At 43.2% G+C, this 15,809-nt stretch overlaps 1 protein-coding gene across 3 annotated transcripts in view; it reads right to left on the bottom strand.

The window, feature by feature from the left end:
- Nucleotides 1-15,378, bottom strand: part of LOC131127213 (nuclear receptor coactivator 2-like) — a 29,691-nt gene extending 14,313 nt beyond the window's left edge. The window contains exons 1-9 of one of the 3 annotated variants that reach the window (XM_078794744.1): nucleotides 15,178-15,378; nucleotides 6,430-6,543; nucleotides 5,377-5,549; nucleotides 4,202-4,305; nucleotides 3,080-3,257; nucleotides 2,059-2,256; nucleotides 1,287-1,388; nucleotides 1,063-1,203; nucleotides 846-993 (exon numbers count right to left, since the gene is read on the bottom strand). In XM_078794744.1, coding sequence (XP_078650870.1) covers nucleotides 846-993; nucleotides 1,063-1,203; nucleotides 1,287-1,388; nucleotides 2,059-2,256; nucleotides 3,080-3,257; nucleotides 4,202-4,305; nucleotides 5,377-5,549; nucleotides 6,430-6,524 — 1,139 coding nt within the window. In that variant the 5' untranslated portion in view covers nucleotides 6,525-6,543; nucleotides 15,178-15,378. The remainder of the gene's footprint in view (nucleotides 1-845; nucleotides 994-1,062; nucleotides 1,204-1,286; nucleotides 1,389-2,058; nucleotides 2,257-3,079; nucleotides 3,258-4,201; nucleotides 4,306-5,376; nucleotides 5,550-6,429; nucleotides 6,544-15,177) is intronic. The other 2 variants (XM_058069458.2, XM_078794745.1) reach the window with 2 other exon arrangements.
- Between the last annotated feature and the right edge of the window lie 431 nt (nucleotides 15,379-15,809).

The raw sequence follows: 15,809 nt of genomic DNA, 5'->3' as shown, positions 1-15,809 counted from the left end.
TCAGTTACAGTGGGTTATAGTGTGGTTGCTTGGAGCTGACACGTGGAGTTTTTGTCCTGTAAAGAGTAACTCTAGACACCCTACACCTCAGAAGCCTCAGTCTGCCTATGATGTCATTGCCACGCTTTATACCGGATTTCAACGTATACAGTATACTTTATATTTATATGGTGTCAAGAAGTTAAGTTTAACTTTAAGCCTTTCAAGCTCATGGATCGGACAGTGACGTCTACATGAAATGATACTTGACTTTCTGATGATGAAAACAATGTGAATGGCTACCCTGTTGACTTTTACAACAAATGCCACAGCCTAGGTTATGATATATTTTGTAGTACGGTTGTACTTGACAAGGTCTGTGGGTCCATCACAGCTTGACTCAATGTTAAAGCAATGGGAAACAAAGGTACTATTTCCCGGAATGAAATATGCTCAAACGTTTTTAATACTCGGGATAAAGAAGTATCAAAGGTATCAAATTAAAGTTCAAGTCATGTAGATCAGATACACTAGATTGTTAGTTTACTTGTTTGTTTTATATCCATAATTAATTTATACCTGATGCCATTCCAAAAACAAACATGAATCTAGGAAACTTCACCTGCACTGTTGGGTATCCAGGTGTTTATTTCACAGTCAGACTGGTTGAATTTAAAAACTTATTGAATCCTTTTGGATCGTATCCTTCTATATGAACCAATATCGTCCTTGAATTGTATCAGCAACCATGAATCGTTATGAAAACTAATCTACACCCCTTGTAATTATACAGAAGTCTTGACGCTTATCCAGGTTGTAGGAACAATAAATAAGAACGCCACTTTTACGTGGTCATTAGTTGTTACCTCTGCAGGATGTGCAGCGATAAGTAGAACTGCGGCTCGTTGGTGGCTGGCGACCTGACCAGTTTGCTTTTGGTGTGAGCTGACACCACGGCGCCGTCCGACAGCGAGAAGCGATACAGGGGGCTGAGGGCCTGGCCATTCGTCAACACTGCAAAGATGAAGATGAAGTTGAGATATAACAAGTGAATAAAACATCAGCACAACCAGTTTTCCTCACCTTCTTGCTGGTGTCTCTTGGCGAAGGACATGTCGCCGTCATTCTGCAGGTGGAACCTCTGGATGCAGCGCCGTACCAGGTCGTCCCACCCCAGCTTCATGGAGGCCCGTAACAGGCTGGTGTCCAAAGATGTGATCTTACCTGGGACAATAAAATTTAAAATCCAGATGAATTGTATCAATTTGTCTTCATTTCAAATGTGGTGCATCACAGCTTGCACACACCTTGAAGGTCCTGGCGGGTTGTGAAGCTCTCGTACGAGGCCATGGCAGCTCTCTCCTTCACAGGAACTCTTCTGGCCACGCAGATGAGACAGGATTGCAGATCTGTATGTTGAAGGAACAAAGTATGAACAAAATATGAACAATGCGGCATTCGTGCAGACACCTTTTACGGCAACAAGATCTGCGGAAGTTTTTTTCTAACAACTTGGCAAGCAGTGGGAAAACTGGACCAGCGGTGACCTTATTCACCTTGAAAGACAGCAGTTACATGCAAGAACTATACATGCTGGCCTAAATCTGTCCTCCAGACCTCCAGCTGTCCAAGGAGACATCAGCACAATATCTGCTCATCAGATATCTAAAATTAGCACGTCAGACACTTTCTTTTCCCTCGCGTGTGTGTGTGTGTGTGTGTGTATGTGTGTGTGTGTGCATGCATGCGTGCGCATGTGTGTGAGACAAGACGGGAGGCTGACGAGGTGTCGTACACTAATTAGCCTTTCCCAGAGAATGGGAGGACACGCAGAGAGAGTGGTGATGAAAGGGGAACGAGACACGAGAGAATGCGGGGAAGGGGGGGGCTGGGGGTGTGGCAGTGAGAGTGATGTGGAATGAAGATGGAGACGAGAACAGAGGCTGGATGGCAACCTGGACTAGTAAAGCCAGAGAGGAGAGAATCCACAAAAGGAACAACATAAACCAACAGATTGAGAAAGATGAAACTGATCACATGACCATGTGATGTGTAAAAGACATTCATACACTGGCGTACTTCGAGTACCTTCTCCCTCCTCCCTCATGGACTTGGGCTCGGAGACAGCGAAACACTGCATGGTCTCATACTTCTGCTGGGACGCTTCCTGCTGCTCTGACACCTGCCGCACGTCACCGTCCGTGTGCGGGTTAACCAGCATGCGACAGGTGAAGGTGTGACTGTTCCTGCTCGCAGAATTGCCGCTATGATGATTGACTGGACAAAAGAAAACAAAAAAGGAGCAACAATGCATGCATATTTAATAGATTGATCAGCTCTCATTGTGTAAGATTTTGTGAGAATCCTCTAAATTAGGGATGAAACATTTTCCACCATATAATTATATATATATATTATTATTAATAAACTTTGTGCACTTTGTCTCCCAAGCACAAGGCAGGCTCTTCTGGTGGACCGCCCAAATCCCTCCTCTTCCTCCTCCACTTCCCTACCCTTCATTCCTTTATGGAAGCACCCCATGGTATGCATCATGCTCGATGGCATGGAATCTTATCGCATCATCCTTGACGGCATCCCTTGGAAATCCACCGAGCGGAGGAGACGTCAACCTTTGAGCGGTAACACTGGTTCACCTCAATGCTCATGTAAGATAGAAGCTCCTGTTTTTGGGATACTTTGGCCTGCTGCCCTCTTAAATTCTTGAAGGCACAATAGTGTGAGTCAGTAACATAGATAATAGTTATGCCAATGCCGGAAGTAATGCCATGTTAACAAATACAACTTTGCATCGACAGTATGTTCTCGTTTGTCAAGGAATGTTTTTTTTTTTAAATCTGCATGACATTAGCATCGTTTGCTCTCTCTCAGCGTGGCCGACTGGTTTGACAACTTTGAAGGTTGATCATGACAAAATGACCAATCAAGCTAAAAGTTCAGGTCCCTGATGCGGCAGAAATGCTTTGTTTACTCGATACATAAAACAGAGCTAATCTAGTCTCCAATACAGCGAATCCTCACAACTTGCCTGCAATTTCCGGCTAGCCCTAACTGATGAAGTTAAATTATTTTCCGTACTCACCGAGGCTTTTGGGCAGAAGGTTCTTGATGAACTCTGCGTGATCGCCAACATGCAGCACGCTGTACACGCTGGTGTTCATCAGCTCCTCCTGCTGGTAGAGCAGATACTGGCTGACGTTCTCCGACACAAACACGATGTTGCCCTCCATGTTGACCACAAAGAAGAACCCGTCCAGCGCCTTCGAACCAGGAAATAAACAAGGTCAGGTTTCTCTTTTACCAAAAAAAACATCTTGAAGGATTATCATTCTGTCTTAACTACATCTAGTACACTGGTAAGTGTAATGGAACACACGTGAACATCTAGTAACATGCAAGGTGAAGACCACACTCGCGTAGTGTCCTTGAGAGCAGTGGTGTCCAAAGTGCAGAGCCCGGGAGCCATTTACAGCCTACAGCTCAATATTTATTACCCCTTAGCATATTGCAAAAATCAAATCACTTCATTATTGGGATATATGTATTATTAGATAGTACACTCAGGGCCACTGGTCAAATTGGGGACTTGTATTAAAAATATTTATTTTTAATTTTATCAGAAGACCCCCCCATGTGCCCTGTGATTGGCTGGCCACCAGTCCAGGGTGCACCCCGCCTCTCGTCTGAAGTCAGCTGGGATAGGCTCCAGCATACCCCCGGGACCCTCATGAGGATAAGCGGTATAGTGGATGGATGCTTTGTCACAAATAACCTAAATATTGTCCCCTTCCACTCACCCCACTCTAGTGAAAAGAAAATAGAATAAAGAAGAAAGCTGAGGGCGAGATTCAGGCGGCATTGTGGCCGCTGACGTTTATAAATAGCACAGTAGCACTTGTGCGCGGTCCCTTATCTTCCAATCTGCTTTTCAGGGAGGTATTAATACTTCGCCGGGTCCATGTTGTACGTCACAACAGTGACGCCAGAGGAACTGCTATCTCGCCGAGCGTGACTCCATTTAGAAACAGGAAAGCTGCCACCAACACTGATCACATCCAGCATGTCACTGAAACTGTGACAGAAACTACTGTGCTGTGCCTGAGTTGGGTGTGAGAATGTGACGTCTGCGTGGCATTCACAACCCACACGTGTGATCCTGTGCTATGAATCCTCATCACGTGCTCACAGTGATTGGACCACTTACCTCCAGCATCATGGGCCCCAGAGTATCCTTATCAATGACACCATGCCCTGTGGACGAGATGTCGGCCTTCTGTACTTCTTCTGTGTCGGCCACTGGGGCTTTTTCTGGAAAAAGAAGTCAAAGGAAACCTTTGTGATGAACCTATTCACAAATTGGAAGCATGCTAGATAAATGTGAGCAATCAGGATTCAAAAGTGATTCAGTGGCAGCCAGGTCACTGACAAGTAATCACCCATTTCACTCAAAGGCCACATAAAACTTCCATACTTCTGGTGTCAAATGTAGAAGTTACTAGTTGAAGTGTGTTCACACCCTGTTAGTGGTAGGCAAGACACATCAATGATGTGGCAAATGGCATGTCCAATGCTCACAGCGCGAGACTGTACCCTCATTCAACAAATTAAAGTTTGTGGAAAAACTGCTCTTTTTTTCCCCTCCAGCACACCCTCGCCCCCGATGGCCAGGAAACACTCGTGCCATTTTAACATGCTCCTCCAGAGATGAACTGCTCTGCTTGGATCATCATGTGGCTCATGCTAACTGACGCCTTGTGCTTAGCTGTGAGACAAGTCGTCTGCCTTCGAGGAGGAGGAGGGGTGGGGGGTGTCGCTAATGTGCAGTGCTTCCCTCACACACACACGCATTCGCACATGCACACCCCTGGCTGTGCTGCTGGGACGATAAGCCTTCGATGGCCCCATTAGGCCACATAGCTGGCATTCCTGGTGTGGGACCAGAGCTAAATGTCGGTGTGATGGCCATGCTGATTAGAAGGTGTTGTTTAATGGCTTTTTAACTCACTTGGACACTTTGGGACCTAACATGAAATAAAGTACTTGCAGAAAGCGCCCTGATGCTGCACGCCACACAAAGCTAACAAATCCTATCTGAAAATCTGCCCTTGTATTTGCAATGTGTTCATTTGGAGTCTTCTTCTAGCTCAATGACTGTAGGAGCAAAAGGAACAGAGAGGAAGACGGCAATGTGAAGTAAAAGAGGGACAAAGAGGATGAGGAGGAAAGGAAGCTGATGGCTGCTTGCTAGATTATGCAGATTTTGGATGACCATTACGTCACAGTGGAGATGTTACATAAAAGCCTCCTGTCTCATCACCATAATTTCTGTCATTAGAGTGTCAAACACAAACATACTAGCGCACACACACACGCACGCACCTTGCTCTTTGATCTGCCGGATCTGCTTCACCGTCTCCTTGAGGATGGCACACTTGTCAGGCTTCACATTCAGGTCGTCCATGTCATTGATGTTGGCGAAGATCAGCTCGGCCAGCTCCTCGATGTACTTGTTTTCCTGCTCCCGGTTCCTCCTCTCCATGCTTCTCTTGGGGCTGCAAGACAGAATGAGAGGAACTTTCACACCAGAAAAACTAATCGCTACCTTCTTGACACACTCATTGTGTATTTATAACCTATACATCTGGGGGCTAGAAACTTTAAGGATTAGGCTGGGCCCCATCAAGCATTCACTCCATCCGGTTCGTTTCAACCAGACTTAACAAATACTGCAAGGTAATGGTAATGGTAATGGTAATGGTTTCATTTCATTTGAACATGCATCAGATTCCTGCTTTCCATAATAAAGTTTTTTTTGTTTTGTTTTTTTAATAATGTACCTCGTATCGAAGTAGGAGGTGATATGAGCATCCAATGCCATAATGGGTACCATAGTAAGTGTCAATATAGTGATATATATAGCACATCATGACTGGTTCAAGACTCTTCATCCTTGTATTTAGCAAACATCAACTGCTTGTATTGTTTCTTTCATTCGCTCATCGAGGCATGCTGGGAGCAGGCATACTCCCTTTCGGCTTCCCAGCAAGCATTGGCGTACTTGTTACGTAGTAAAAAGTTGCTACGGCATTTAGCTATTATTCCTAATAGAAGTGGTTGTCTGTGTGTGTTTACTTACCTGCAACATGTTGTGCTGTCATAGTGTTTCTAGTTAGTGTTCAAACTCGTGACCCCTCCCCTGTTCATGCTACTGTGTGACAAGGTTACTGCCAGTTCGCTATTGGCTTGTGTTTGCCTTACAAGTGCTTCTGAACCCTCTCTCCGAAATATGGTCCACAAGTTTGACACCCGCGCTACTACTAATAGACGGCGGTAATATGCATTCCAAACTGGCTGTAGACCAAACAGATGAAGGAACATTGGTAGTATTGGTGGTATTGTAGTAGACATTTGTAGTGACAATGATTGCCTCACCTGGGCCCGAGCAGGTCTGACGGACAGTCTTTCCTCTTCTGGGACTCCCCACCTCTGCCGAGCTCCGGGGTGGAATGCCCCCCGCCGCAACTCATCTTCAGTAGATATCAGCACCTGCATGGACAGAAAAGGTTGACCAAAACACTCAAACGATTCTGAGGTTGAAAGACCAAAATTTGGTTGGAAAAAACTAAAACTAATAGAGGGTGTGATTGTCACGTATCATCAAAGATGACTCATGAAGTCAACACAGCCTTGCAATATAATATGCTTACAGACAGTATGTGGGAGGTCTTGTGGGAATGCAGCAAGTGTCAATCATTACTTCAGCTAGTAACAGAGGAACCAATATTGCCTCATGTGTGCAAACAATGTCTTCAAATGAAGTGATTGGTTGAAATTTAAAATGATTAGAAAAGAGAGAAATAATGTCATGGTGATTTTTCAATAAAACGGTAATCACAAAGGTAATGGAGAACCTCTGGTTAAGGCGCAGGCTAGAGGAGCGTGGGCCTTTAAGGCTCCCCGAGCGACCACGGCGTCACCTGACTGTTACATAAGAGGAGGGCTGTGGGGTTAATGCTGAGAGGAGGAAGTAAGAAAAGAGGAATGAAGGAGAGAGAGGAAGGGACGGGGTAAGGAAGAGAAAAAACTAAACATGGAAAGGGAGATGGGTGATGGAGATTAAGAGAAAGGCCTTGGTCTGAGTAGGAAACAGACATAAAGCGGGTGTAAGTGCAAATGTTGTCACGAAAGACAAAAACAGGAGGGTCATCTGTCACTCTTGATGAATCATTTGGCCTTTTTTATGGGGGAGTGTGGCCTCGCTATTGGAGGAGAGAAAAGGATGCAGTAGATGAAATGATGCAGGAAAAGTAAGGACAGAAGAGAGGATTTTGTAGAACTGAGGGTAGAAGTGGGAATGGAGGCAAGGATGTAGGAGGTGAGGTACTAAGGGGACAAGGTGAAAGTGAGAAAGTGGAGGAGAGGTCATAAAAATAAGAAAAGGTCATAAATTAAATTCAAGTCAGAGTACTTTTACCCACCACAGCTATGAAAACATTTGAAGTCTCACATTAGAAATCGCTGGATTTATACTATATGTGGGCAAGTGACACAAATTACATATTTTTCTCACATGACCCATATTTGTCTTGGATCCATAATATCGTCAGATTGGTATCACGCCTTGATTGTAGAGTAGGTGAATTAGAAATCAGGACAGGAGTGAGACATCTGTCAGATAATAGTATGCTGCTACCTTGACTACAACATGACTTAAAGGCAAATCCAGACACACCACTACCGAGGGCAGCAGTGGGCAAACCTTTTGTCCCGCAGGCCACATTGAGTTTAAAAAACATCACAGGGGGGTCCAGCTAGACAACATATTACAAAACATCTAGAATTCTAACAGTCCACCTGAAAAAAATAGCTTTGCAAAACCGTTTGCCATTATTTGGAAACGTCCAGCAGGCTTAACGGGCTGTAAATGGCCCGCGGGCCATACTTTACCCATGTCTGACATGGGGGAACAGGCGGTGTGATATGTGTCGAATAGAACACGACGAATGCAGGCGGCCGTGTTGAGCCCAATACTAATGCAATGAAGGGAGACATTTCAAAACAATCTTGAGGCGGGAGGCAGGATGTGCCTGCGGGATCAACATTGCCATTAAGGAATTAAAGCTAAAGAACAAGCTGCTGGAGTGGGCATCGTTGTGACTGTGCCTCATTTTCGTTTTTCTGCCAAACCACATACAATACAGTGGTATGTTAGGATCATGGTTACTGCATGTATGAAGTTGACTCATAAAACCAATATTGTGAAAATATAACTGCCAAATGACAACCACTTAAATTGTGTCTACATATGACATATTTAATAGGTCATTGGACAGTGACAATATTCAGTCATGACCTTTAATGGAAGAGTATGAGGACTCATTTGTAAGTGTGCAAAGACGTCAACAGTAACACAAACGTGTGTAATTTTCACGCCTGCAGTCCTTCATGGGATGGCAGTGTCATCTTTCATTTACGCAGCAGCCATCTTTCAGGTGTTCAGCTTTAAGTCGTACTGCTGTAGTCTCTACTTCCTAGTGTGGCCTAGGTGAGGAGGCAGGTGTCTCCTTACAGCCAGACAGACAGGATGGGGGGAGGAGAGAGGCAAAAAGAAGAAGGACAAGAATAAGAAGAAAAATAGGAAGAAAAATAATAACTAAAAGAAATGATGCTCAAAGCGCTTTGAAATAAAAATTTTGAATGAACACAGGAACCGTTTGGAGGCTGAAGCTCGCCTAAAACACTGTCTAAAAGTAAGAAAGTAACACTAAATTGGCAGTTTGAGCTCAAATCAGGAATTGAACCATCCATGTCTGGATCCAACCGACAATTAGGGTAGCAGGAGAGTATGCCAAATAAGTCCAGTCCAATCTCTCATCATGGTTTGCGGCAATGCTCTTTAAATGGTTGTTAATATTGCGTGTTTCATGTTGTGTATTTATTTGATTTCTTGTCATTCCATGTACATCTACATGTATTTAGTTTTTTTATTCATTCTATGTACATAAGTAAATACAGAGTGTATATAAATACAATTTGTGTATTTACTTAGTATTTGTTCTCTTCTATTTATCTGACACCATGACTATAGTTTGTGTTCTGTGCAGTTGTCCCCCCCTTCCCCCTTCTGCTTGACCTGTGATTGGCAAACACTTCAGTTCTCCAGCCACTTTGTCAATTGTCTGTTAGCCCTAGTTATAAAAAGGAGCCTACTCCAGTAGGCTTAGAGCAAAAGGTGGTCATTGCTACGGACGTAGGTAATGCCTTTTTTCCAAAATCAAAGATATATATATTTTTTTAACGTCAGTTTACCATCTTCGTTCAACCATGGCCTCTAAATAATTGATAGGTGCCAGTGATGAGATTACAGTGACTTATGTCTGATGTAATGTCATTTAATGTCATTTTGGACTTGATCTTAGGACCTCCAGATTACAAAGCTGCTCTACTAGCTGAGCTGTACATCGTCCAGAAAACCAAGCACAATATGCGCAATAGTAAGGTCCGCCAAATAATTCTAGTGTGAGTTCCCATCATATACAGTAAAGTCTCGTTATATCGATATCGGTTATAACGAATTACTACTTATTACGATACTATTTTCATTTCCCAGCAAATTTCTAGTCTTTTATGATATAATTAGTTCCGTTAGTACGATACCCGGTTATTATGATAATCCGGTTACTACGATGCCCTTTTCATCTTCTGCCAGCCAATTTGGTCTGCTTATATCGATACAAAAGCAGCTTAAATCAATCTTTGCTTAAGGATTTCAATACCAAAAATGAACACGGCGAACGGCTGCTTCCAGTCAACTTTATTTTTCACACTTCCACCACCAGAGCACAGCACACACACCGATTCCCGCACTTCCTGGTTCACTTTTCATGCTCAACCCGCCCCACATAGCTGGCCAAACACATGCCTGCAACAAAAGAACCAACTGACATAGCATACACACCTATTCCAACGAAGACACAAGCGTTGCAAAGTGTTATGGAATTACTTAGTAGATGGTTAGAGGTTACTTAGAGTTGAGAGAAAATGCATCAGATTGTTTAGAAATGTTCAACAATATTGAATCGTTTGTGTTAAAAGGTGAAAAGAGGAAGCAGAAGAAGATGGAAGATTTTTTCAAAGTACGTATTGCAGAATAAGTACAATAATAGTAATGTAAACGTTGCAGTTTTTGTTTTCCATACATGTACTCATACATGTACTGAGTTGCAAGAGTGCGTTATGAAAATAATAAATGTTGAAAAAAATGTGACCCATCTGACTTTAACCGAATTGTGTTATGTATATGAATGCAATCATTTTTTGCAACAATGTTTATGGTTTTGTCTGCTGAAGCGTGAGGATTTTGCATTGGTTGAATTTTAGAAAAGAAATAGTCATTAAAAATGCATTGAAGCGCCGAAGAACTGGAGTCTGAGGCGGAGTGTCGAATTTGGGAGAAAACTTTATTTTTCTTGCCAACATTAACTTGCACTCTCTTGCTACGTAAAGGCATGAAAGCCACAACAGGAAGCGGAAAACCCCCGTCCCTCGCGCCTACCCCTCCGGATAGCAACACCTTCCCTATCGATAGTTCCGGGGTGAATTATGTCCTGGTAACCTATCACTACAGCGTAAGTTTATTTTTATTTACTGTAGTACAAAATTTATTGTAGTACAAAAGCATGCTAGATACGCAATCCATGAAGTCAAGGAGAAAATTACATGCCATATCAAAGATCCGCCCACTTTTAATGCAGTTCGGCGCAGGATCGGATATATGGATAGTCCGGTTATATCGGTATTTTTTCCGACTCCCGAGAATATCGATATAATGAGACTTTACTGTAATTAGTTATATAATTTACTTTTTTCCATTCATGGTGTATTGGTAGATGTGCTATGTATTTACTTACAGTTACTGTTATACCTTTTGTTCATCTAACACCTTGGCCCAAGTGACCTGAACATTTTGATGTTGGATTTGTTTGAATTGGTAAAGAAATGGACAAAAAATGAGGTGGAGTAAGAAGAAGTTGTAAGAACCGGAGAAGTAAATAGATAAAAAAATGTCCGACAACAATAACATATGTATTTTCAGCATTCGCACAATAATTGTTGTAACAGTTGTTGTTGTCTTGCAAAAGCAACCAGACGACCTTTGTCCCTCTAAAGGGACACTAAAGTGACACACTTTCCGGGTGAAATGACAATAAGAGTCTGAACAAATGGAGGCTGATGAAGATGTTGGCCCTTCCTTGTGTTGGCGTCTAAGCTTCTGTCAAGGCCACACTTTAAGCCCGCCAACATAAAGGAGATTTAATACCCTGCTGTGGCGGGATTAGGAACACCGGCTTTTACCGTGCACGCCCAGAGACCTGCAACGTTCACATGGTGTGTATGTGTGAAATAATGACAAGACGTCATCAGTGTTTGATGCTGCCGTGATGCTGCTCTCATCCACTGGCTTTATGGTCAGTGACTGTTGCCTGGGACAACAAGCAGCTCTCATTTATCACAGTGAGTGTAGTGGTGAGTATCCCTGCCTGTCATGAGGGAGATCCGTGTTCAATTCCCAGACTGGAAGTGAACGCTTTGGAGGGCTGCAAGTAGAGCCCCTCGGTCAGTCAGTAAGGACTTAATTTGGGGTGTAAAGTGGTGGTCAAAAATGGCAAGTGCTGCTGAGCAAGGCATCAAGCCTTTGGGAGGTATGAGACAGTTAAGTCTCTCGCTTTTTAAATGAAACAAAAGGAGAGCACTGACAGAGAGCAGACCTCCAAGGCCAAACAATAATGTCAGATAGCGGTAGATTTCCTCCTTGCAATCTGAGCAGCTTTTGTAAGAAGAAAGACAGTTTAACCTATTGTAAAGCCGCCGTTAAGAGAAGTTCCAGAAAGAAGAGTCCTGAAGAACTGCACTCCTTTATAATAGATAAGGTAATCATACAAAGAGGTTTCCAACTGCCAAGTTACTACAAGAGACTATCAAGAAGCCATGCTCATAAGGATATGTCTCAAGGATTGCAGTTTCCAACATTAGTATCGGCACAAAGAAGTCTTCTTTACTCCACAAAATATCATAGAAATGAATAAATACTACACTCAAACAAACCAGGAAGTCAGTCGCACACAAACCACCAAACCACATGAAAACATTAACTTGTGCGTTGTGGAGGTAAAAAAAAAAAAAAAACATGTACAAATCTCTGCTCTCTTCACCTGGCAGCAGATCCCTTTCTGCTGAGTCGTTGTCAAAGCTCACAAAGACCCGTAACACCAAAGTGGAAAGCAAACACTTTTGTGTGGGCAGCCAGGAAAGTTACCTTCCAAGCACAGGTTCCGCCTGAAAGCACACACCATCCTCTCGACACGTAAATGCTAAGCTGGGCCACAAGCTGAAAGAGCTCTTAACTTTCTGCATGTGCAACGTCATCTTTCCTTGATCATGGATGCCATCTTGATTGAAAAAATGTAAACGTAACACAGAGTAAAGAGACTGACATGAACCAATACCAGATACCGGTACTGGTCCTTAAAACTAGGGATGTCTGATTATATCAGCCACTGATAATTAATTGGACCGATATCAGCCTGAAAATATCCAGTGGCATGTACCACAAACATTACATCCTTAGAGATTGCAGCAAAATGCAGTTAGTATTGTACCGATTAAACATTCTGTGGGAAAGAAATAATACTTAATAATAATACTAGAGCAACAGAGTAAAATAAGCTTACCAGTTTGGGTTAGTATTCCACATACCATTCTTACTCACAGTGTCTTAAAGAAAGTGCTAAAACATCACAGCATTGGAATAAGTAGATAACAGGAGACAAGACACTACCAACAAATAATGCAGAATAACCAACAACTATGTGAGCTTTAAACATCCACGTTATTAACCATTTACAACAACAGTACAGGAAAGCACGCTGGGAAACAGGAAGCGAGCCCGTATAAATTTTAGGGGCAGTTTCATCCCACACAAATTTTCAAACCCAGAGACAGCACACAAAGCCTGTAGGAAGAAAATTGGGATGCTAATTATTTTCTGCATGCACGCAGGAAAACCTTGCAAGCAGCCTGATCGCAAGGGGAAGGCAGGGAGGGGTGAGTGCGTCAAAAGTTTAAAAGTACATGATGTACATTGGCCAGCTTTACGCTGTGGGTCTCCCTACCTCGGTGGACCCACAGCAGCATAGCGCATCCGACTCTACTGCACCTTGCTCGGCCAAGGTGGGTGGCTTCTCCCAGCCAGCACCACGGTTCTCCCCACCTCCGTGGATGCACGGCAGCATAGCATATGCAACATAAATACCCCTTGCCCGGCCACTGTGAGTGGCTTCTCCTGCTGTACACTCTGATTCTGCCGTAGGAAGCCGGTACATCCATCTTGCAATGGAAGTGAGTGGGCTGCACAAGCCTGATACAATGTACACACAAGTACGCCCCCAGTTAGTGAAACATACCACGGCCTTACATGAAGCACACCTAATGTGAGTAACTCTGACTACCCTACTTCCTCTACATGCTGGCCTTGGTCAACACATTACTCAAAAATTGCATAGCCCGTGTGTGTGGTAACATCTACGTTGGGATGTAACTCCTGCTTTTTAAGTTAATGCCTCTTGTTTATACATTCACAGACGTACATATTTGGGAAACAGTTCAGCAACAAAAGTTAAACGCATTTGATCTTCTCGAATGGTTACTTTAGTGATCCCACACAGCAGTAATAATTCAAGCTACAGAGCATCAGCTATAGACACTTCTGTGTTAAAGAAAAGGAAAGTGAAAGTGAAATTACATGTTGTAAAATGCTCAGAAAGTGAGAAAAATATATCGGCTGCATGCCCGGTTGAAGCAGCTGAAAAGTCTTGACCATCATGAAGGATAAAAATGCTATCATTGAACATGGGAGAGGATCTGCCAGTATGAAATGGACAGTCATAATTAAGCAGTGTAGTGGTCTCATTATTGAGGGATAAAAGTAGGATTGTTTTTTTTTTTGTTCATTTAAGAACAAACTCCGACTTGCACTAAAACACCACTTACAGTGCTGTTGTAGGAACAGAACTCATACACAGACCAAGGATCTCTACCTCGTCCCAGCAGCAAAACATAACTTAATCAACAAAAGTCCGTATTACAATTGAATCAAATATAAAATCATTAAACCATTGTGCTGTTTGAGATACGGTCAGAAGTTACAATGAGGTCATGTTATATGTCAATGTAAACACAAAAAAGCTGTGTAAACACTGGCCAACTTTGTAGCAGCATGACAAAGTGAAAGCACATTTAAAAATATGAAAAGTGTGGGGTCAGAGCACAAACTCCACCTTTAACTCCAACTTAAGCTGATAGGTTTATTGCTGGTGCCTGTGAAAATTAGCATACAGTCGCAGCTGGACAACCTCGGAGGACCCTCGCAGCCGTGCAGAAAAGCCAATGTACACAGGCTAGCCAGCTAGTGGGTGAACAAGTGAAAATAAGCAGCCATGTTGCCTTCCATTTGAACTAAAAATAGACAAAAACAGACTTCAAACAATGATTTTACAATTGTGAAGTTGCCAAAGAGCAGCCTGAGAGCAACAACAACAACACCAGAAGCCATTATTTGACCGGTCAGACCTCAGAGCACTGCTGAGTGTGCACTCTTCATTCAGGCCCTGGAGAGGCCGGCTTCAGCCTGGAACCACAACTCAACTCACCTCAGCCAACACATGGACATGTCCCCATTGAAACCTGAAACATTGTCAACATTATGTCCCCGCGATGCAGCAAACACGACATGACACACACACACACACACACACACACACACACACACACACGACAGTTCAAAGTCCAAGTCAGTCAGACTAAGAAAATCAATCAAGTGTCGGAACATCCAAATATATCGGTCATGCACTAACTACAATTACAGAACATTATTTCTAGCTTAATTTCCCTTTGAAAGATGCAAATCCATTGACACAAACAAATTGTCATTTAAATATATCATTAAAAAGTGTCATGAACAAGTAAAACAACATCCTACAAGCATCTGGACTTTATAAAAATGAGCCAATTTAACATAACATTGCCATATGCATTGACAGAACACAACATAGTGGAATAGAATATGGGAGCGAGAATGACAGAGAGAAAGAGGGAGAAAGAGGGAGAGAGAGACGGGCTTACCGGTGTTTAGATTAAACCAGTCCATGACCAGTCCACAACGAACCAACCATTCCATTACCAGTCTGGCCAACTGGTTTCCTTAACACACACAAACACTCGCAGTCCACGCAGCACTTCACGGCAACACACACCCGCGCTGTGCGTCCACTGCTTTCTCTGTGGGAGACTACCACTGTGCGTGCGTGTGCATGTGCGTGTGCGTGTGTCACCTCCGCTAATGACAGCTGACAAACTACATGCCACAAATCCTCTCGCTCGCTCTCTCCTGTCTGTCCGTCCCCTCCCCCATCGTGTTCACAAGCTCCACCCACAACACACTCCACACTCCTATTAGACACACGTTCATGTCAGCCAGTGAGAGGTAATTCTTCTTCACACGCTGACAACATCTCACATGCTTCTCACGCACAACATGTTAATCATGCTTTATTTTGAAAAACCAACACTTTGACACTAAGGTGTGCTTCCTGGCTGCATGACGACCCAACACTCACTACAAGATAATGGCTTGGTTGAAAACTTGGTTGGCTAGCTTACCGGCGTTGTGCATTGTAAGATGTTTCTGACAAAGATCCAGGATCAGATGTACACATGACTTTCCACAACCTGTTGGCATCCAGCAAAATCTCACC

The sequence above is a fragment of the Doryrhamphus excisus genome, linkage group LG11 (genome assembly GCF_037039965.1).
Source record: "Doryrhamphus excisus strain RoL-2023G ecotype Guam linkage group LG11, RoL_Dexc_Guam_v1.1, whole genome shotgun sequence".
In the NCBI taxonomy this organism is placed as follows: Eukaryota; Metazoa; Chordata; class Actinopteri; order Syngnathiformes; family Syngnathidae; genus Doryrhamphus; species Doryrhamphus excisus.
Note: the sequence above shows the minus strand (reverse complement) of the source record. Positions and strands in the feature narration are given on the sequence as shown.